Source organism: Falco punctatus (assembly GCF_963210335.1).
Source record: "Falco punctatus genome assembly, chromosome: 9".
Classification (NCBI taxonomy): Eukaryota; Metazoa; Chordata; class Aves; order Falconiformes; family Falconidae; genus Falco; species Falco punctatus.
The window spans coordinates 13,580,265-13,604,141 of record NC_137589.1 but is presented as its reverse complement, the minus strand read 5'-3'; the positions used below and the strand labels follow the sequence as shown (position 1 = coordinate 13,604,141).

At 42.0% G+C, this 23,877-nt stretch overlaps 1 protein-coding gene across 3 annotated transcripts in view; it reads right to left on the bottom strand.

Annotated features, from left to right (window-relative positions):
* Window positions 1-17,769, bottom strand: part of WAPL (WAPL cohesin release factor) — a 73,349-nt gene extending 55,580 nt beyond the window's left edge. For 2 of the 3 annotated variants that reach the window (XM_080402778.1, XM_080402780.1), the window contains exons 1-2: window positions 16,866-17,769; window positions 12,971-13,494 (exon numbers count right to left, since the gene is read on the bottom strand). In XM_080402778.1, the coding sequence (XP_080258904.1) occupies window positions 12,971-13,472 (502 nt within the window). In that variant the 5' untranslated portion in view covers window positions 13,473-13,494; window positions 16,866-17,769. Of the gene's footprint in view, window positions 1-12,970; window positions 13,495-14,107; window positions 16,078-16,865 lie in introns of those variants that run through there. The other variant, XM_080402779.1, reaches the window with a different exon arrangement.
* Window positions 17,770-23,877: the final 6,108 nt, after the last annotated feature.

Below are 23,877 nucleotides of genomic sequence, written 5' to 3'. Positions count from 1 at the left end.
ATTACTAAGAACCATAACAATCTTCTGTAGTAATCATGATTTGCTTTCTGTTTAAATCTCTAGAACTTAATTAGCAGAGTACGAGAGAGCCAATCTAAATGACTGGCAGGTCTAAATTAAACATTAACTGATAAAGAAAAACACCCACACATTTTACATCCCTCTTGCTTCATTCTGTGCTCTAGTTTATGTCACCAACAAGATAGGGATGTCTTAAGTATTGCTGATGAATTAAAAAAAAAGAAAATAAAAGAAAGAAATGAAACTTCTAGTCTTCCCACCAAACACACTGAGATGTTTTCACAGAGATGCAGTCAACCAAACTTTGCTGCAAAGCTGTATTTAAGTGATTATGCTTATTATTGTCCCAAGTGACCTTCGTAAGATGATTACTGGAGACAAAAATTCAAGTTCATACACTGCAAGATATTCAGTTTATGTACAGTAATAATTTGTACTCCTCTAGATACATGAAAACGTTTAAATAGTGAGAATGGAACAGAGTTCTTAAAATCCCACTGCTTTTCAGTAATAAACCTTTGCTTTTTCAGTAATAAACCTTTTAATATTACACAAAGGCACATCTAGACTTATATCTTTTACACTTGACAGATAGCACTCACTTGTTAGATGGAATAAATGCTATTCTTTATGTTCAACAGAACAGAAAATGCCTTGTGGCTACCACGAGTAGCTACAGTGGGACTACCTCTTGCCTTTTCATTTTTAGATCACATACAAGAAGCAGCATGCAATTCCAGACTTTTTTTTTTAAAAAGATTAATGAGTTTTCTTTATAGGCGAAACACTACATCCTTCAGCTGGACATCTCTGATAATATTGACATTACAATGTCTCAGAGTTCAACTTCATTTTTTTATTAAATACCTGTAACACAGCTCACCCTTATTTTAAAAGGTTTTTCTTCTGAAGAAACTAATGTCTACCTGAAAATGCTCTCCCGAATAGCCCTCAAAAGCATTACTATTTCTTGATCACACTATATGAGAAAAAGGAAGGACTATCCCCCATCCACAAAACATTTAGTTCAATCACAGTAATAATAAAAGACACCATATAATTACAGACTTGTTGAGATAGTAAAAGGTCTAAAATAATTGCAAGGCTTTCAGAAACTGACAGAGTGAAAAGAAGCACCTTGGGTTTTTTTTTAATTGTATGCCATCCATAAAGTGTTTTAAACGGAATGTTACAAAAGAAAACTAAGTAAGCTACTAATTGAAGATAAACAACTTCCAATACGCTTCTTAACTTCAACCTTTAGCTATACATTGTCTTGAACGAAAAAGTGATGGCCAATAGTTTTTTCCAAAGCAGAAGTCACACTAGACCAGTTGAGCAGACTTCTGGTACTAATTCAAGCTGCCTTCTAGCACAGGCAGCGAACATAAAAAGAGGACTCTAAGGAATCTCTCTATTCATCTGGCTCAAACCCTTCATTTCTGGGTTGATGATGAAATAAGAAAAAGAAATTGCTAGAAGAACCAATAAAGAGACCATATGGCAATTTGTCTCCACAGTTGGCTAGGTGATTCCAGTCACTTTATAATCTACACAAAATGGCAAAGAAACATAGACAAATGCATGAAGTTTTTAAAAATGCAAAAATATGCGTAATTCTAAACCTGACCTTTGACTATTCTCCACTGCTTGGAGTGGTGTGGAACACATTCATTACTTCTTCCTCACCTCTGGTAATGACAAGTAGACATATGGGGAAGTTACTGGTACAAGCAACAGACAGCTGTGACAGCCACCGACCAACATCATGTGTAAGCACAAGGCAGCTTCCCGTGAAACAAGTGAGCATGATCCCACGACCTAGAAACAAGCATCAGGAGACCAAAAGGAACAGGCAAAAACCTGTATTACCTACAGCTGCAACAGGCCAGCAGAGTCCAAGGCAGCCAGGAAAAGGTGCCTAGTATGAGAAACAGTTCAATGAGTACTTAATGGAATCTCTTCCTACTTGAAAGGAGGTACAGGTTGAGAATACTCAAGTACCTGGGGAAAAGGGAGGACAGGAACTTAAAAGGTTGCACAAGTGCTCCCAGGAGCCTGAAGTGTTTTTCCCGGATTTGTTATACATCTTGCCAGAGTTGCTCTGTTTTGTCGAACTAGAGCTACTTATCTTTTTGCCTGGACAGCTTCACAGATTCATAGGAGAATTTTTTAGACAGCTAAAACCAATATTTTCTCCTATCATCGCAGATGACATATTAGAATATTTACAGTAATGAAACTATATTGATACGATGGACTGATCACCTACTGTTACACTTTTAGCATTTAGGTACGTGTTACACGAACCAGCCCCATTGCTGCTCAAGGTTCATTTACTCAATTTACTCATTACATTAACTCAAACTTGGTCAAAACCTGCTCCAGGCAGGGCCTAAAAGCAGAGTGATCAGATTAATGCAGAAAGGAGAAGCCATAAAAATAATTCTTCTCATTTCTCACAGGAGATTAAAAGTTTGACAGAGCTTTCTTACTTGAAGAGGAAACACTGAAGTTTGGAGAAAAGGTAACATTCTCTCCATCAACTAACTGCAAGAGTTAACAATTTCATATCCTGATCCTTAGGGTACAGCGTATACCAAGATGGAATTCAAAACAAAGTGAAGGGAAAAATATCTTTTAGGAAACCAAATGCTCTCTTCTTGGAGAAGGAAAAAAAAAAAAACCAAAACACCCACCACAATCCAAACCAACAATCAAGAAATGTATCCTCCAGCCTAGTCCCCATTTCAATTTCATTTCCATTTAACTTACTAGCTATTTGGCTCTAATTCCAAAAACATCATTTTCAGCTCCATAAAAATCAAATCATCATTAACAGTCTAATACTAATTGCCTGAAGTCAAACAGTATATGCTTTTGTTAACAATTCAGCAACAGAGCTGCAGAACCTTATGTGCTATTTTTAAGTTACTTGGAGCAGTCTCCTAGGCTGCGAGACCAATGTCTCTTAATATAATTTTCTGTCCTGAACAGATTCAGGGCTCAAATAACAAAACAGAGCTCACTGCCCCACAACTCAACCACCACCACCACCACCCCCCGCAGCCTCCTCCACACCAACCTGTTTGACTGGGCAGGAGACAGCACACGCTGCAGATCACGTGCAGCAACATGTGCTGGCTAGCCAGCTGGCTGCTGCCTTCTCAAATGGATTAGGGACCCAGTTATAACCACATTTTCCTTACCAGCATGCAGAGAACAGAGAGGTAAAGGAACAGATGAATCAAATCAACTCAGTTTTTCACTCCACCATTTTTCATGATACTTGAAGGAGGATTGTGCCTTTGAAATCTCTCCTTATCACTCAAAGTTTGATTAAAACTGGTTAACAAGTACAAATGTTATTAGGACGTTGAAGAAAACAAAAGGACAGTCAATGTTAGCCTTGGTATTTTAAGAAAACATGCTAAGATGTCAAAATATTATCATATATGCAAAATAAATGCTTATTTCTTCTATTTACTCATGGAAGAGTTGCCAGTATTAAATGTTAGCCCTAGTAACCTGAGCACCAGGTTAATTTTCTCTCATTTCTAGCAATTCTTGATGAATGCTAACCAAAGTTTCCTCCAAGCTACAAACGAAAGATATATTGCCTTCTACAGCTTTTGCAGCATGACACCTTATGCTCCTTCATTGCTGCGTAACCAGCCTGTAGAAGTCTTCATTTTAATACCAACAGGAACATTACTGAATTATTATACACAGGAAACAAATCTGAAAACTTAAACTAGATTTCTTTGGGTATTAACCACACAAGTTCCCAGAATTCATCATGAACATAACAGATTAATATTAAAGTTCATCAGAAATGAAATCTTTTAAAGGGCATGCTGGTGGCAAGATGCCAGTTTTATATTCCTCTTTTTTATTTATTTCTCTCCAAATAGACCCCTGACTACCAAGATACATGCAAAACCCACAAAATGAAACACTGAAGAAACTGAGGCAATAAGACTTAAAAAAAGCATATCCTGGGCCTTCAGATCCCTCCAGTTACTGAGGGCACATATATTAACAGGCCACAGCTCATGAACAGATCACTGACACAGGATGTAGGAAACAGTTTGTTAAGCTCATTATGAGCTACAGCTCTGCCTGATGTTCCTGAACACTTGGAAACATTTATTACGGTTCCATTACACCATCACCAGTGTTCCCAAGCATAAAGCTACATCGCTTTACAACTTTGAAGTCAACCAAGCTAAAGGAAAAGACGAATCTTTACCAGGTGCTTGTATCACATTCCTCATTTCTGGGAAGAGAGCCCAAATGAGACATACACACAGCGTCTTCCCTGGTTTGGACAGAAAAGCAGCAACTGCAGAGAAGCCATGCTTTTCTCCAAATAAGAAAATGAATTTCATTGCAGCTTATCTCTCCTACTTTAGATTGGAAATGAAATGTTTTGGTTGGTAAGGAGAAAAGGTTACAGACTAAACTCCTTTGATCCATTTCCTGCCTATGATTGCAACAGCTGGGAAACACAGAAAAGCTTATGGATACAAAACACACAATTTAAGAAATGGACAAAATTTACTTAGATCCATCATTATCCACTGATGCCCATAAGATCCTGAAAAGCCACACCTGGTAGCAGGCATAACCAGAAGACAAAAAGCATAAGACCCTCAAAAGATTAGACTCTCAAGATCGGTTTCATGATTGACAATTACTGAAACAGCTAAAATTACAGAACCTGCGCGTCCACAGCTATGATCACAAATTCTAAGTAATTCCAGTTCTTTACTCAAAATTAGTTCCAAACAAGTTTGCATGCAGGTTGGATAGCCACTGCTTGCCTCTTTGTAGATGTGTTTAGTGGCATCTTCTCTTGCAGAAGATTTCCGCAGAAAAATTCCACATAAAACCCTAAAGTGGTAAGATTTCATTTACTACCATCAAAGAACTATTTTCCTTAAGAATAATTTGCTTTCCAGCACCCTGAATATCAAAATATGAAAAGTGAGACAGAAGACATCTTTTCTTCTCTCAAATCACCTAGATGCAGCCTTTCAGTTTGGTAGCACAGTGTTCAGCATCTCTAATAAACCATTATTTTCATCCTGTGAACCTAACAGATTTTCACACGTGCAGAACATGAACCATGCTGCTGCTGTTAGCACAACATCCCACCGCACTGCGGCTCCACCCTGTGAAAGGCTGAACCCTAACCTCCCCATTACTGCTTCTCACCTTGGACCCCTGCTTAAGCCATAAGTAGTAATTCCTTGTACACTTTTTCCCACTGGGAAAATACACTACCAGTGGGCATTCTGAAAGGTGGTCTTACGCTGGCACAGAAATGATACCGCCTGTCAGCCAGCACACAGCTTTTTTTTTTTTTTTTTTTAAATCCTTGCATTTCAATGGAAGTGGAAGCTTTTGACAGGGATGCAGGCTGACTTGACCACCTTCCTTCTTGTGCAGAAAATACAAAGCTCACCACTTGCCTTTATCTTGGGCAGTTTCCGGTGGTATGGGAAGATGCTGTTTTTTGAAGTAATCTAGCTGCTTCTCCTCTCCTCTTCTACCTCTTCAGCTATCAATCATTAGATATTCTGCCTGATCACTTGATCTTTCATTGTACCTTAAGTCACCGTGTATCTCAATACCACCTTCACACCAATCTATACACACACCCGTAGCCAAACCATGCATAGTGGCGTGTCCAGCACAACTGCCTTCCCAGCAAACATTTTGGGGGAAAACCACCAAACCTCAAAATTACTGATTTACCCCATCATTCCTGAAGGCATTTCCTCCTCAAATTAAAATACAGCTAAAAATTAACCTAGGTTTCTTATCATCAGCTATATGCAGCCCCCCAATTTCTATCAAATCAAAGCCCTATAACTTCCCTTGCACTTTGGCCTTTTTTGTTTTCCCAGGTAAGCATTTTTGTCCAAGCTGTACCTATAGCCTTGCAGCTTGTCTTTCACAGCTGAAATAACTATCATTCCTCCCTCATTCTTTTTTCTAATCTTGTTTAAAAATCCTCTACAGCGTTCTGAAAATATAGTCTGTTTTTCTTCTGGTGAATATACACTTACAAGACAAACATGACTTTTTTTTTTTTAACATTTCCTCACATCTGTGTCTATCCACATTCATAACAATATAAATTATAATGGGACTCTACAGACACTGATGTTTCATAAAAACCGAACATACCATGCAGCACGTTATCAATGCCCACACCCAACTTGCACACAAAGTCCACAACTTGCTCAGATGAAGGACAAACTGCAGTTCTAGTAAACAAGGCTGAAACCCCTTCCCTACAGAAAGAAAACTATTTTTCGTCTTCCAGCAAAGAATTAGAGCTTTGAAGAACTCTACAACACTGGAAGCAACACTATTTGGTCAGAAATCTAAAAATAAAATGGTCCTGAAGAGAGTAGAAATTGTGCAACATCAAATCCAACCATCAGAAGAGCTGCTACACTCTGTAACCGGAGAGTTGTCAGAGCCTGAACTAGCTCTACCACATGTTCACCTCTGATGGAAAAATCCAGTGAAACAGACACATTCTTTCTCACTGGTAGCTCAGAAGGGCATCTTTTGCTCAGAGCAGCAGGAGAAAGCTGATCCAGGAAGCAAACTACTTCCCCCTTGCAGAGAAAATAAGACAAAGTGTCATGGGCAATACAAGGGGCTGCCACACACTCAAAGAGCTTGTTTTCAGAGAGTTCTGCAGTGTAACTCCTCATGCAAAAAGCATTAAAGCATATTATAACATAGTAGCACTAATAACTGTCAAAACAAATGAATCCTTAGACTAAGCCTGCATTCAGACACTACTCATAAATATGTTGAAGTACTTTACTGAATAGAGTAGCAGTTTCTCGATAGGAAATACAAGTTAAGTTTGAGCCTGAAAAACATTTTCCATGCAACTAATAAGATCTCAGCAGTTTGAACCTGAAATGGCTTCCTTACAAACTGTTTTCTGCTTTCCTGCATGCTTTGGCCCACTTAAGAGGTAAGCACATTAGAAGGTTTTTTCTTCTACAAGCACTAACCAACTGTTTTCAATTCAAAGTTACTTCAGCTTCTTAAACATGAAAGAAGTTAAGGACCAGTCAAAAGTTTGACCTTTTAAAAACTAACTGTTCACTGTACAAGTCCATAAATAATGACTGATTTTAAAAGTATGGATTCCAAAAAAAGGTATCAAGAATCTCACTGTTGTTCTGGAAAGGGGAGCAGTAGATTGAGGGACAAGAAAGTTTTGTGCACTCTGTACAGCATGCATTTCCCCATCATTAGGAAAAAAATGTTACAGAAATCAGAAGACTCCTCCCTAAACACTGGGGTCTTCTTCCTGTATTGCTGTTTTAGCAAACTGGTATAAATACTGAAATGTAAACAGAATTTCAATCTTTTCAGAGTTTTGAAAAACACCCAAGAAAAAAAAAAAACACAAAATTTTCCAAGTATCAGGGTAATACCAAAGCAAAAAAAAAAAAACCAAAAAAACAAACCCCAACAAAAACACAAACCAAACAGCGAACAATTATCACAGTAGTTTGAACTTGGGCTACTGACACAGCAAAAAAAACGTGTGCAAGGGAAAAAGGGTTATCTTAAAAAGGGGGAAACGTAACAAAAGCAAATGAAGAGGGGACTTGTAGATACACTCTGGCTATCCATATATCCAGCATAACTACTGCCACTTAAGCTAACTTCGAAACAGTGAAATTCTACGGGCATGCATATTTTCTGGCAGCCCTCTCCCCTTCTCTCCTATCAGCTTCCTAATGCTTTGAGCCAGCCAGAGCACAGCTGCAGTTCTTTTTAATCATGGTTGCTGCCAACTGTCTCTTTAGACAGCCAAACGCTCAGACCTCATTCAGTTTCCCCAAACTTTTTGCTTCATTTTTGGACAGAAAATGACTACACTGAAATTATTCCTCAAGAGGTAAATACACTGCACTCAACTCTGCAGAAGAAGAAAGATAAGACGACTCAGACCTAACCACTATCTTAAATGTCCGTGTCACCATTAAACACAAAATAGAAGCTCTAAAGCGATTTGAAAGGAACACCCTGGCAAATCTCGTTGTCAAATATAATTATGTAACAAACTTGCAATTGAGAAGTTGAAATTTAACTCTAAAGATAGGGCTCCCCCACCCACGTAATCAGGATGCAGAGGCTTTGCAGACATGTTCACTTACGTACTATCAGGATAGTCTGTCAGGAACAGACCTGATGACTTGAAACTATTTTCTTTCAGGGCAACTATTTTCTGCAAATACTCTGTTCACTCAGTATTCTTTCTAAGCAACTAAACACAAATAGATTCTGCACATTGGGTCGTGAAGTAGTTAAGCACAGATGTATCCCTTCGCTCCTGCGCTGCATAAGCACAAGTTATTAAGGACTACATTTACCATTTTGATTTGCTACCGATACGGGCCAAAGACGGCATTAAGAAATAGCTACAAACACAAAAGAACTGAATAGCAGACCACGGGCAAAAGTTTCCTTAAAAGCACCAAGAGCAAAACTACTTTCAGAACAAAGACTTGCTCGAATACCAGGACACAGTAACAAATGACATGATGCAGAATAGCTATTTTCATAATTACTCTAAATATTAGGGGAGGGAAAATAAAAAAAAAAAGTATCACAAATACTTCGCATGCAATAATTCGTCTTTTAATCTTAAAAAGCTTCAAAGGGCACCGCTGAGGCAATAACCACAAAATCTGTACTTAGCATCACAACACAGCAGAAAGGGATACTATTCCTATATTTCCTCTGTATTCTGAAAAGACATTTTAATCCATCCTTTTTTCTATTTCTCCACAGCAAGCAAAATATATTTTGAAGAAATAAATTCACAGGCTTTAAAACACATCAGACTTAATCCACACCCAATTAAAATACTTCTTGGTTAAAAGCATCATTAAATACCTCATATTTTAACTTATAATTAACATGAAAAAGTAATATTATTTCATAGTCCACAAACAGGAATATGAGGTGTGCAAAGACGAGAGACGTCATTCAACCATTTGAGACATCTCCCCACCCACGTGCCTTCTTTGATGAACAGCATCAACATCTTGGACAAGACCCTCCAAAGGCTTGAGTTAAGTTACAGAACTCAGCACTGTGGCACACAGGCAGAAGACAGCAGGTGACCGCACCATCCAGAGTCAAAACGCAAGAATGCCTGAAGCAGTATTTCCCTAAACTGAAATAGCCAGAGTAGGGGAAAGTAGTTATCCCATCTGAAACACACTCATACACTAACATAATTATGAAATGCCACACCACTTTTTTTTAAATGCATCAAGCTTTGACTTCAATTTTCATCTGAAAAATCGCACTAAGTTAATTTCAACATAGAAACAAAGATAAATATTCTAAGAACAAATTTTTTAAAACTAGCACCTCACAGTTTGCTCTGCCAGGCAGTACGTGTTTTTGTATTAAAACTTGGTGCAGCCGAATTTAGTGCAATATACTATTTGGCTTTATGCCTTACAGAATAAGCTTAACACTTAAAAAAAACAAATACAAAAAACCCACCAAGGTGTTTCAGAAATGCAAGTAAGTATTGCTCTGCAGGTTTTCACCTTATCCTACTGCAAGACCCTCGTAAAAAAAGCTACCAAGTCCTCCTAACTTAAGTGATGTAACAGTAACTATTAATACTGAATATTCTTTTGCTATTTCTAATTTAACTGAACTCCTACTATCTGTAAATTACCCGTTATGTACATGATTACTAATGAACATTCTTCCAACAGTATTATGTCTTGATCAAGCAACATTAGGGTAAGATTATGAGAAGCTTTCCATGTTAAGAGCTTCTCAAAGCCTTTAAAATGAGATTGTTACAAGCACTAGCTGAAAGCTATTTAAAAAAAAAAAAAAAAAAGAGACAGACCATTAAATAAAAGATACAGATCCTCCACTGTGTTACACGGTTGCACAAGTATCAGAATGATCAAAAACATGGACTGCTTTCTAACAACAAACATTAGTTAAAATTAACTGCCTATTGCATCACCTTCATTTTAATGTCCAAAGAAATGGACATTGAGGCAGGACAATACATTTGGATCAGAATTAGCAGCCTATACTGTAGCTCTCAGCTTGCCCGTAGCCTCGTTAAGTCACAGTTTCCACCTTATTCTAACTCTTAACCTTTTTTCACCTTGGTTAAGAACTACAATACAATGATGGCACATACTATCAGGAAGTCATGAGACATTAATTCATGCACTGTCTAGTCACTATCAGGACAAGGACTAGCAATTGCACTTCAAACAAGTTAACAAGCACTTTCATGAACATTAGAACCAATGTAGCCTAGTTTCCTACTCCTAGAGATACACTGTTATATGTGGGTTAAGGTTGAACTCAAGTTGTAGTGTCTCTCACACTGATAATAATAATATTGTTCTATCTACTTGCCTTCCCCCCCCCCCCCCCCCCTTCCCTTTCTTTCATCTTCAGGAATAGTAGAGCTTGCTGTCTCAAGCCCTTTGAATAAATCTGGTTGAACCTGGTGGAGTTCAAGAGTGACCAGGCAGAGGAAAATGGTTATGGGGAGAGCGAAGACATGTAAGAGGTAGAAGTACATACGCTATACCTTATTGTTACTCAATTTTTCTTCCCCAAGGTCCCTCTTCCCCCATACCCCCACCCCCAAATCAGTAAAATTAACTCCCTCCAGTTCTGAAAGATAACCTCATACCATCAAACTTTACCTAGCAGTCATATAACAACAAAGGCTTTGAAGTACCTACATTTACACTGGATAACTATACCACTAATTGCTCAGTGTTCTGAGTGATGTACTCTGAGACAATTCTTCTTTATTTTGGATCAGTCTACACACAAGCATAATAACTACTTAAATCAGATCCAAGTTTCATTTACACTAACTGTCCAAAATAAACACTATCAACAGTCTTGGTTTCCTTACCCTTATTTAAAGACCCTCCTAGGATATTCCGTACAGATTCATTCTCAGTTGAATGTAATTCCTGAAGAAAGCTATGAAATGAGTTTTTGCCTTCATTTGACTGGATGTAAACAGAATGTAATGGATCCTGAAAGAACAGCACCATCGGATCAAGATCCACCTTGTCCTTCACTGCTTCCGGCAGAACCGCAGTCAGTAACAAACACTTCAGGAAAGCACACAAGAACAGAACTCATTCAGCCACCTGTGTCTAATTCAACCTCCCTCTCTGCATCCAGAGCACCACCACACTCAACAGCCACTGATGGACTTCTCCACCAAGATTCATCAGCTTCCTTCCTTTCAGAGCTGTACATATTTATGGTATATATAGCCTTGTCTAACAAGGAGTTCTAGAATTTAAACTCGCATCATATTTAAAAGTTTTTCAGCGCTAAATACTGTTATTTTATTAATTTCCACAACACTGGAACCAGGAAGCATGTTCCTCTGGGCTTTTCACACACAATGAATTTTCACAATTCTATCACATTTCTCCCCACAGTCCTCACATTTTCTTTTCCAACCTGAAAAATACTGTTCTAACAAAGCTCTTCTGCATTGGAACCATTTCACTGTAAAACCTGCGTTGCTACAATCTCTCATTAACAACCAAGGCAAGTCATTACTACTTCTTCTCGTAAATATTGGGGGATGGATCTATTCAATCTCTTACGAAAACTATATTCAAACCTAGCTAAACATAAATTGCATTTCCCAGACTGAAGGTGGATTATAGTTACAGATAAATAAACTGCAGAAAACCATATGCAAATGAAAAATATTTCAGCAGTAAAAATAACAGTAAGATTAAAAGGCAACTACATACGCCAACCGATGTGTCTGTCATGCTACAGTTCAACATTTCTTGGTTCTTCTTGTATTACATCGCTAATAAAATTATCTTGCAAGTAACTGAGCTACGTGTATCTTCCTCTTTTCAGTACTTCTTGTCCACTGTATTACAACTGAACAAGTCCACTCAAATTTCTGATCCTAGGGTTAACTTAACGATATCTGAGAATTCAAAGTTACTTAAGTTCTTCTCATTAAAATTGATTATGATAATCCAGAGCAAGCCAGTAGGTGTCATCGTCATCAAGGTTCATCTAATGTGATCTGCCTAATTTTAGAAGCTGTGGTTTCATCGGCCCATTGTATGAAAAATTCTGGTGAGATATAGTAACATGTGATGTTGACTAAGAATGATGTGAACAAAACGACAGTGATGTTCAGCTCCACAGGGTTTGTGAATTCCCCCTTGAGAGCAGAGAGCTTACCAACATTTCAGAGCCTGAAAACAGCCCCTAAAAGAAGTCTGACAGAATTCTGTTTCATAGGTCTGGAGGTTTTTATATACATGTCAATAAAGATGTGCCAATTAAAAAAATATATATACCTTTCTGCAACTGAAGTTTAGAAAACTACTTTTGCCATCCGAATAATTAAATAAGGCAGGTCGTAAGCTGTATTTGCACCTGCATGTTAGTAATGATGTACCCCCACTAAATTAAAGCCAGAAACTTCAGAATAAAGCATTCTATTATCACCAAATCATCACTCTTCAAAATACATTTAAAAAAGGGTTAAAAAACCCACAAATACACTGAGCTCAGAATAAATTTCAGAAAAGGAATATTGTTACTCCGTTCTATTCAAAGCAGACTAACATACTACGTTGACTCTAAAGCACTGTATCTCAGCTCCCAGATGTAAGGATTAGGGTGCCAAGGATCTCAGACCAATATGTAAAATGCAGAATGCTTCCTGCTGTTTTTAGTTAAATAGTGTATCCTTCACAGTTTCTTACAAGTAAGAGTTAATTGCCCCATGGCTTTATTAGAACATTTAACCAACCCCTGAAAACATGAAATCTAAATGTAATTTTTAAAATCTGAGGATAACAGAACTATCTGGGCAGGTGAGTAAACATACCTGCTGTTACAACTTTAGCGCTGCTGCTTTTGCATTCTCCATCTTCCACATTTTTGCTTGTGCTCTTTTCTTTTGCGAGAGGAACAGTATTGTCAAAAGGCATGCACTTGCTGGATGCAACATTTTCTCCACTGTCTGGCTGATTAATTCTGCTGTTAGCTTCAAGTAGAGGAGTGAAGTCCTCAGACTGAGCAGCTTCACCAGGTTCCAGCTGAGAGGAACTTTTAGCCTGTGACACATTCTTTGAGGACACAGGAAGAGATTCTTCATCACTGTCAAATCCAAATGGATCCTCTGTTACCTCATCTTCAACTTTGGGTTTTTTAGGAACTTCAGAAATATCTGGTTTGACACTGGGCCTCTTCTGTCCTAATTTGGCCATGAAGGTGGTTTCTCCCCATTTTGTACTAAGGGTGGTCCGTTTGTTGGAAAACACTTCGTCAAACTTGGAGCTGCCGTTTCCCCCTTTCCGGCTGTAGGTCTTTCCAAATCGGGACGTCATTTTGGCTCCTGTTTCATATTCTCTGTTGGAAAAGAAAGAAACATAAATTCACCAACTTTGCCGTACAAATGAATGTACTTCCATACTTTATTTGGCCTACAAACACCAAGCATGTACATTTCACACGAGCAACAGACACATCATCTGCTTCTTTCTATAGACTAAGTCATTTACATGTGAATGTCATTATGTCAAAAGTTTCTGCAATAAGTAATATATGTACCAACTTAACTCAAAATTCAGTTACTTGAACATTTATAGAACAATGGCACAACGGATCCTTAAGAAAAATCTGCCATGAATACATTATTTTTGGTATTGCTTTGCTCTAATTTTATTTTTCAAGTGCAGATGGCACTGCTTTCACAAAACATCAGCAGAAAACTAAACAATATTTTCACCTCATCTGAACACACAATGCTCTGCTACAGCCCAGTAACACAGGTTTTTTTCAAAAGATTTTTTGTAGTTCGGCTTTAACAAGACTCTTCGTAGTTAAATAAAATACTGTCAAAATATTTCAAGTTGCTATAGATATTTTAAATACTGATTAATCACAAATAACGATGACAACTTCACCCTACGTTCTTCACACACACCCAGGCTCATTTAGCAAGCATATGATTTGGTAATACAATGCGGTTTATGCCATCTGCACAGTCATGGTCAGGACAGGTATGCAGCAATCCTCCACGAGTGAATCTGATCGATCAAGGGACAGGAACAAAGAGACACTTCGTAATCCATTTCTAAGATCATGGAGGACACCTTACACAGACCAGCATAACCAAGACTGTTTACTGGCTGCAACAACTGCAGCCCTATTCACAATTTGCTCTCTTGGAAACATAAAGTTTAAATATGAACAGATTAAACAGGAACACATTTAAACAGTTCCCTGCATGTGTTCTATTCCTACTTTTGTTTAACTCAAGAAGGAAGACAGACTACTTTGTTTCTTTTTCCCAAAACAAATACTTCAATTACTGGACATAAAACCAAAACGACCATATCTGTTTTATAAACCATCTTTTCTCTCTCTTTTTTGTTTGTTTGGTTTGGTTTTGTTTTGGCCCAAACACGAATAGGAAATTGGAATTCTTTATAGTCAGTCTGAATCTAATCAAGTCCATCTTTCTCTCTGACATTACTCTGCATATTGGAGAGAAGTCTGTTAACAAAGGGGGCATTTATTTTGATGACAGAATCAAAGAAATTCAACTTTTAAAGTGTCAACTGCCTTCATATATAGTAAATTATATGAAAAATAGTGCTTAAAGTAATTGTTAATAAATTTATCACATGATCCATTTGTTCAAGACAACTGTTTTTATTAGTATTCCCCTCAATATGCATTATACCATCTTTCTTGCATATTTTAGTTTTCACCTCGATAGTCGAGAGTTCCTCAACCTGAAGTGCTAGACTATCTTCTGCCAAAAATCGCCAGACTGGTTTCCAGAAATGTCATTCTATCACTTCACTCTAGCAAGATTGTCTTACTAATAATAGTCTCCTTTTATCAGACCAGGCCAACCTTCACTTATCATAGGAACTGAGCAATTCATCGGATCATCTATGTTTGAGCAAATTTTGAGTGAACTAAAAATATCAAATTTGAACTTCAGAAGTTTACCACATGGCTGGTGTTGCAATGCAGAAGAGATACAGGAACCACCACTTCGGGAAGCACCCTTCTGCCCAGCAGTTTAGCATAGGGATGGTAAAGACATGTGCTTATCTACTGACCAGAATTCTGCTGTGAAACATCATTTTGCAGATGGCTTCTGGCTACTACTAGTAGACGTTACTCTTTAACCCCACCTCCACCCTCTTTTTCCCCACAGTGTCATCAGTCTACTCTGTGCTGCTCCAAACGCATCATTGCCAGGCTTTTTCTTTTTTTGCTCCCCTGTTAAGAGGCCCTAATTTCCTATTTTGCAAAGACCAAAGCTAAAACTTACCCACATACTTCAGATAAAAAACAGTACAACAAATCCAACTCAGTAGCTTCAGTTTACTGATGCTTGAAAATATTTAGAACCATAACTAAAATATTTTATACCATAAAGGCCAGTTTTTAAAGCTATAGAAACTAAAGTGAAGTATTTATGAAAAGCTCATTTTCTACACAGCTCTTACAAATAAAACCCCTGAAGTAACTTCACTTACTACCATCACACTTTCTTCCCCTAAACCCTGACTCAAATAAGTATTTCCAACACTACATTCCCAGCAACTGCAAAAATAATGGCAGACTTAAATTACGACTTGCGGCTTGCACTTTTAAAGAGATGATTCCTTTAGTCAAGAGAACTTTATTTTCCAGAAATACAGCCTTCTGAATCTACATTTTGCTATTTACAAGTTTAAAAATTATGATCATCTCATAAAAACTCACGAAAGTATTCAATATGATGTAAATGGGTTAAAAGCCGAGTATCCAGAAAACATAAATACACTACGCTATAAATTCGTATCTTAGGTTGAGATTAAAGATGGGGAAATAGACAGGTACCTCCTTACAGGGGAGCATCAGCAGAACAGGATTTCTACCCTTTACTGACAATTCTCTCTTGCTTTTCACCCAGTGTGAAATAAAAACCTCGGCCAACCGCCACCCTGCTTCCACTCCCTACCTCTCTCTTCTGCATTGAGCTGCGATATCCGGAGCAGTGCAAGAAATGCAAAACACTAGCAAAAACCTGACCCCTAATTCTCGGGCATTTCCCAGAGCCAGCGGGGCGGCCCAGCCGGCCCCGGCCGCCCGCAGCTCCCCGGGGCGCCCATCGGCCACCCCCGCTGGCGGCTCCTCGCTACACCGCTCCTCTTACATAACCGAGAAAAAGCGAAATAGGTTAAATGCGCGGAGGCAGAGAAGGCTGATGAAATCCCACGGTGACAGTTTCTTTTTTCCTCCCTCCCCCTGCGGCGGGGGGGTGGAGGGGAAGGGAGGGGGTGCTAGCGGAACCGGGTCACCCCACCGTGCACGCCCGGCCGTTTCTGATGTCATTTCCCTTCCTGCCCGGCCCCCTCCCCCAGCCCCACAGGCACACCGGCCCCCATGGCGGCAGCCCCCGGCCCGCGGCCCGCAGCGAACGGCGGAACCCGCCGGCTTGGCGGGCCGCACCGCCCCTACACCCCCCCGGCCACGGCCCGCGCTCCGGCCCCGGGCCGAGCCCCGCCGCCCCCGCCCCAAGAACTTCCCGGCGGGCCGGGGGCCGCGGCCCTGCCTCACGCCCCACCGGGCGGCCGCCGCCCCGGAAGCGAGACCGCGCCGGGGGCAGCGGCCGGCGGCTCGTACCCGCCGGGGTGCCGGGGCCTGCTCCGCGGCCCGCACAGGCCTCGGGCGCCGGGCGGCCGTCCCCGGCCGTCCCCTCGGCCGGCACCTACCTCGGCGTGGGTCGTGACGGCAGGGGCGGGCGGGCGGCGGGAGCCCGGGCGCGGGCCCGGCGCGTTCCGGGCGGCGCCGCGGATGTGGCTCTCGCCGCGGTTTCTGGCCGCCGATCTACCGCCTGCGAAAGGCGCTCGCCAACGGGACGCTTCCGCCCCTCCCCCGGCGGCGGCGGCACCCTCCCGGGGTGGCGCGGGCGTTAGGGCCCCCGGCGCCGCCTCCTCCGGCGCCGCTTCCTCCGCGCGGGGATTATCGCCGCTCTCGGGACGGGGCCCGGGACCATCTCTCCGCCATTTGCCCCGCTCCTTCCGTCACTGCGCGTCCCACGCCCGGCCGCCGCCCGCAGCCAATCGCACCCCGCCTTACTCAACCGACGGCGGCGCCGCCGCGCATGCGCCCGCCCCGCTGATGCCGGCCCGCCCCGCGCGGTGCCTGCTGGGAGCCGTAGTGCGGCGCGGGCCGGGCCGGCCGGGGGACGCCCCTCCCAGCGCGGGGTCCCGCCAGGCCCCTCCGCGCTGCCCAGGGCCCGGCCGTTCAGCGCTGCCCCGAGGCGACCGGGAGGGCGCGGCCTGGCGGGACCCGCCGCCTCCCCCGCGGCGGCCTCTGCCAGGGCCCGCACCCCCGGGCCGTGCGGCCGCCACGGTTCTGAAGGTGGGTGCCCGGCCCCTCCGCCGGCTCAGGCCGTGGGTCCCTGCGCGGGGCCCGGAGTCTCCCGGGGCTGCCCCGGCGGGGCTGGCGGCGGGCAGGGGCTGGGGCAGCTGCAGTCGAGGTCAGGGCCCTTCGTAGGAGTTTGGGAGCGCGGCGGGCAGCGAAGCACCCCTGTGGCGACTCCGTTAAAAGTTTTACGCCGACAGCAGCGGGCAGCCTCCCCGGGGAGGCGAGCCCCTTCCTCGCCTGGCAGGTCTCTGTGGGTACTCACAGCGGCTGCACAGCCCCCCGCCGTTACATCCGCCCCGGGGAGGAAACATGCGCTGCGGAGAGGTCCCATGGAACAAACGTGGTGCGGACTGTGAAATCGTGGCTTTCAGATGCTCCTTCCACACGCACTAGCTTATACAAAGAAGTTACATCCACCCACGTACATTCTATTTATGCACACCTTTGAGACTTTTAATTAATGATACACTCCGTGTGTAGTGCAAAAAAAAAAACTCCGAGGAGGTAATGTCATACAGCAAATACATGTAGGCATCAAACCACCCTCAAATCCACTATTTTGTATTCTGTAAGCAGTATTTTGTAAAATGCTTGTGGAATAGAAAACTAAGAATGCACTACTAGAAAAGCAGTGCATCACTCTCAGGTATAGTCCGGTCATTTTTCAGAGGCGTGAGGCACTCAGGAAAGAAAAAAGAAGCAACCAAAAAAACCTCTACAACCTTGGAACCTTCTATGGTTTCACAACACGTGATTGTTGTAGCCATCTGTTGTTTGAGGAAATGGTTTACAAGACAGGTCCCAAATGCAAAATGAATTAAAAAAAAAAAAAAAGGTTGATTTCACTGCACAGAAGAGGTTAGAGTTGTCTCGATACTTCTAGTTAAGAAACATTACTTTTTTCTTAATTTTACATTTAATTTACCCAATGCAAAATTACTGGCTTTCAATAGAGAGAGGCAGGACTATGGTTTCGTTTAGTGACCCTGTAAGTAAATTGATTTTTGGCCTTTACCTGGTATCTATTGATGTAATTTCCATTTTAGTTATTACTTCTGAAGAATGAACACACTCTGAATGTGCTCCCTAAAGCCAGCGTACAACTAGTGCTAGACAAAGTAAAAATAAACTAGACTGGGCCTTGTGATGAGGTGGACAAGGTTGATTTGAGATATAGTTGAGATTTGTGTTGTATTTCAAAGAAGGCTTACAAGTTTATCTGTATCTAACCACCTGACTCTGTTATTGAAGAGCTACTGAAAACAGGTTAGAAATTTTAAAATACATAATTTGAATACAAAAAGTAAGGAGATTTTTTTTCCTGTGAGTATTCTTGTATCAGAGCTTCTAATTAGCTTGTTTAAACTTCAAGAGTAAAATGGATAGTGAAACCAGTTTGAGTTTTGCATTCTGTTGCATGAGTCTAAAAGTCTTATTTGGTGACTAACTGATCTGTCAGACAAAGAGGAAAAAACAGTACTGTGAGACTCTATTTATACTTTGAGGCTGTGTGGAGGTCTTTACAGCATTTGAAAAAAATTGTCCTGAGAACCAGAAAAGGTGAAGAATATGCCCAGAGTGAGGCAGGGACACCAAAAAAATATTTAGAAATAACTTTATATCCAAATAGAAATTAAGAGTTGAAATTAAATTAAATACATTTCTAACTTAAAGCCTGGGGTACATAAATCACTTAAACAGTAATTTAGAGAATTTTTGGTATAGTGGTAATAACTGAATGTTATTTGAAAGCTGTCATGCATCCTGTACTCCCTGGGCTAGCTTCATATGTCCAACAGTATTTTCAGTCTTTGTAGAATCCCTGTACAGAGTAATCTAAAACACTGCAGATTCATGCTCACGACGGAGTTTCACATGCCTAACTGAGGATAAACTGAACTAATTTATGTGCTGCCTGTCCTATCTTGGGTATCAGCAGAAGCCTAGAAGTCTAATAAAACTTTTTACTTAGATGATGATGGAAAACAAACATGCAAAAGAACAGCAGAAATGGGCCAAATCTTCTGCACCTAACTTACTTTAGATATTTCTGAAAATTTCACACCTTGTAACCTAATAAGCTTGGCAATTAACATGTTAAGCTTTGCCATTTCCATTTTCACCTAGCTTACCTCAAATATCTAAGTACAAAGACAGAGCAAAAGCCAAATCCTATCTATGTTGGGCAGTAGATAAGTTTAATTCTCAAAGAGGGTAGAATTCAACAGGCATCTTATGCTTTCTGTGGAATTCTATTATTGAATTCCCTTCACAAAAAAACAACACAAAGTCAACCATAGAAAACCTTTCACAAAAAAAGCAGCACACAAAATACTCCAGTTTGGCATTTGCCTCCGTAAGAACAGCAGCAGGAGGTAAGCAGCTATCTTACAGCTTCAGCTTTTCCATCTTGAAAACTTTTCTGGGAAAGCCGAAGTGAGTCCTACAGCTTCCTATTGTGTTCCTTTACTCCCCCCACAAGAAAAACTAGCATCTTTACTATTTATAATGAAGTCAGAAAGCCCTGAAAACCACAGCTCAAATACATCAAAGCAGGACATGAGAGATAAAAGTGTAACAGTAGAAAGAACGTACAAGAAGGACAGAAGAGTTACTTGAATACATCGCACCTAATATACACTAAAACCCTCCCAGTTCTCTTTTCAAGGTTCTGTGCTGAGATCTCTGTGTGGGGAACAAACACAGATTTTTCAAAATGAGCTGTAGCCTAGTACGGAGCCTTTCACATAATTCAGTCTTGAGGCAGCTATTAATTAAACTGTTTCAGTTTCTTCCAAAAGAAAACAGAGGCAATGCAGTAGGAAAATCAAAGATTTCCTGTGCAGCAGATACTCTGGGGGAAGATGAAGTCAGTCATATCCTTCCAGAAGCTGTCAGGAAGGCTTCTCAGCGCTGCCTCATGGACAAAATTAAAGCAAGGCTACAAACAGGCTTTAAAAGGACCACAGCAGTAGGTATCTTTCATAGCAAGTACGTAAATTAACAGCATAACGCATCCTTGCTCCACTCCTTTTCCTACAAAAGAATAAGCTAAAGAGCCCATTGCCCTGCTTCCCGGTGAAGTGCTGCCCAAGAAGCAAAGAGTAGCTGACAGGAAGGCTCTCCCCATTACTCCTTATACCCAGACCGCTCCCCTCACAACCATGAAAACCAGTGGCCCCTCAATCCACTCGACATCTTCCCCTTTGCCTCTTTCCCGTTCTTCTGTGTCTCAGCCTTGTCACTATTTGCCTCCTGAGTTCTCTCCTGCTTCCTATAGTACTTCCTTCCTTGCCTCTTGTCCAGGTGGAAAGGGGTGGGGGAGAAAAAGATCTCCTGCTGCTCTTGCTGCATTCACAACTGCTGCAGTGCTTTCATGTCCCAATTAGTGCCACTTAAAATGCTAAACGTTTCAGTGTGTTTTGCTTTTTCTTTGCAAAATGTCAGTCTTCTCCAGTTCCTGTCCTTCAACTGTCATGTGGCATGCATGGGTGACAGCACTCAGAGCTTCACCATTTCGGTTCACTGGGGCTAGAATTTCCCCCTTGCTATTTGCATAGCAAAGATGAAGGGAGGGTAAAGAGACACATTAAGTAACTAATTATTGTGCTTTAGTCAACCTTTCTGAAACAGCTCTGAAAATAGTCATTTATAGATTAGTATCGCTACTAATGTGTGCCGAAGCAAGTTCAGCAACACCACTTGCAGCAGCATGAGAGCAGGCGAGAACAGCTGGGTTGCACTGAGAGCTGCAGCGCCTGGGTCAGAGCAGATGTGATGGTTTGACCCTGGCTGGGTGCCAGGTGCCCACCAAGCAGCTCCATCACCCCCCTCCTCAGCTGGGCAGGGGGGGAGAACATAACAAAAGGCTCTGTGGGTCAGGACAGGGACATCACTCAGCAATTACCATCACAGGCAAAACAGACTCAACTTGGGGAAATTGGTTTAATTTATTACCATTCAAATCAGAGTAGGGTCACGAGAAGTAAAAATCAAAACTTAAAAACACCTTCCCCCACCCTTCCCTTCTTCCCAGGGTCAACTTCACTCCCAGTTTTCTCTGCTTCCTCATCCCGAGTGATGCAGGGGGACGGGGGCTGGGGTCAGTCCCTCACACGCTGTCTCTGCCGCCCCTTCCCCCCCCGGGGAGGGTCCTCGCACCCTGCCCTGCTCCAGCGTGGGTCCCCCCGTGGGTGCAGCCCCTCAGGCACACGCTGCCCCAGCCGGGGTCCCCGCGGGGTCACAGCCTCCTGCGGGCACCCACCTGCTCTGGTGTGGGACCCTCCCGGGCTGCAGGTGGGGATCTGCTCCTCCATGGACCCCCACGGGCTGAGGGCACAGCCTGCCTCACCGTGGGCTGCACCGCGGGCTGCGGGGGAACCTCTGCCCCGGTGCCTGGAGCCCCTCCTGCCCCTCCTGCCCGACCTGGGGCTGCAGGGTGGCTGCTCTCACACAGTCTCACTCCTCTCTCCAGCTGAAGCTTCCATGGCGAAGTTTTTTCCCCTTCTTAAATACATTATCCCAGAGGCACTGCCACCATCGCTGATGGGCTTGGCCTTGGCCAGTCGTGGGCCCATCCCAGAGCCGGCTGGCATTGGCTTTGTCAGACATGGGGGAAGCTTCTGGCAGCCTGTCATAGAAGCCCCCCCCCCCCCCCCCCCCCCCCCCGCCATATCCCCCCCTGGCTACCAAAATCCAAACCCACACAAACCCAATAAAGCAGACCATAAACCAGAATATACAGGGAGGGGAGACCTGCAACCCAATGTACAGGGAAGTGTGATTTCTGTCAAGAACAGGGCTTTTCTAAGTGAGGTATTTCCAATGGATAGCATACTGCTAATTTCTGACACTGAACCCTGAGAAGACCGAAAGGCATTCAAATAGGGGACCTTTATACAGGTTTGGATCATACTTTCTCAGTATTTGCATATTGTAGCTGTCTCCTGATAAGAGGTGGTCAAACCAAGGTATTAAGTTTAGAAACTGAAAGGTTAAAACAAACACTACTTGACAGAACAAGGGAATGCTTACAGAAGTGCAGCAAAGGGCTAGTTCTATGTGATTTAACAAAAAATAATAATAAAAAAATCCCTGGTTCATGGCACTAATGCATTAGACCCAGGCAGCTAGCAGAAAAAGTTGCACTACACCTTCTCTCTGGCCTGCACACCCATCTGTTGCAATCATGTGAGAGGCAGCATTGGCCCTGCGATGTAAAAGCCTCTGGAAAGACTAGTTTGGCTTGATGAACCAACAGTAGTCATTCACCTACGGCTAAATTCTCAGTGGTTGTTCTGTGCAATTTTCTTCCCTAGGTGATCCGCCTGCAAGTCTACTGGAAAAACCTGTGGTGAAATACTAGTGGGAAAAACACTAAGTAGCTTCACCTTGTTATAATTGTCAAGGTCAGAACTTTATTCTGCCATGCAGTTTATCTCAGCAAGCTGTGCTGAGAAAGTAACTAACTGTGCTGTTTCCCACGAAGATTTTACCACATGCCAAGGTGTTTCAGGAAAAAAAAAACCAACAAACTAACCCTCATTTGCAGCTGAGGATGCAGCTTAACTTTAAAAGCAGCAAGGAAAGTCTATGTTTTTTGGTCTGATGAAGTTTCCATTGTTTTGTTATGGAGTAAAAGGGGACCGACTCTCTCAAATGCCTGAGATTTGTTGCAGCCTTATAGAAGGACCAGATTTGATACCAACCTTATCCTCTCCCTGAGGTTTTGGGGTTTTAATACTTTTAAGAATTTGTTTCACATCATTATTGAATTTGTGTCTGTTTTCATGGCAGCAGACTTTTAGGAAAGCTACCAAAATGTGCTGTCATAGTGTTTGTTGGGGAAAGAAAACATGGGAATGCAATAAGCAATTGGTGGTTTAAACTGTTCTTATAAAGTGTCCATTGGTGAGACTGTCATTGTCCTATTCTAGTCCTCTTCAGCAATAGGGTAGCGACCATTTCTATTGCTTATTTTGCTAATTTGCTCCCTTCACCAGTTAGGAAGGGCATGTACATGACCAACAGATATATATTATGTTACTTTGTCCTCTTGGTTTTGATTATTAGGTTTGTGTGTGGGCTCTTGAATGCAGATGCTATAATCGCTCTGCTCCCTTTTGAGTTTTTATTTACAAGACTTGTTTTCACCTTTGTATTTCCCAAGTACTTGTTTCTACTTTTTAGAAAGAGTGGAACTTGGCCAGTAGCCAAGCACTTCTACAGCAGTTACAAAACATTAAACCATAGCAGTATCAGGTCAAACAACTAAGCTGCTGCACTGAGACCAGTATGTGTGGCCTTAGAGGACTGTGTGTGATGATACCAACAGCAGCAACATCAAGTACAACT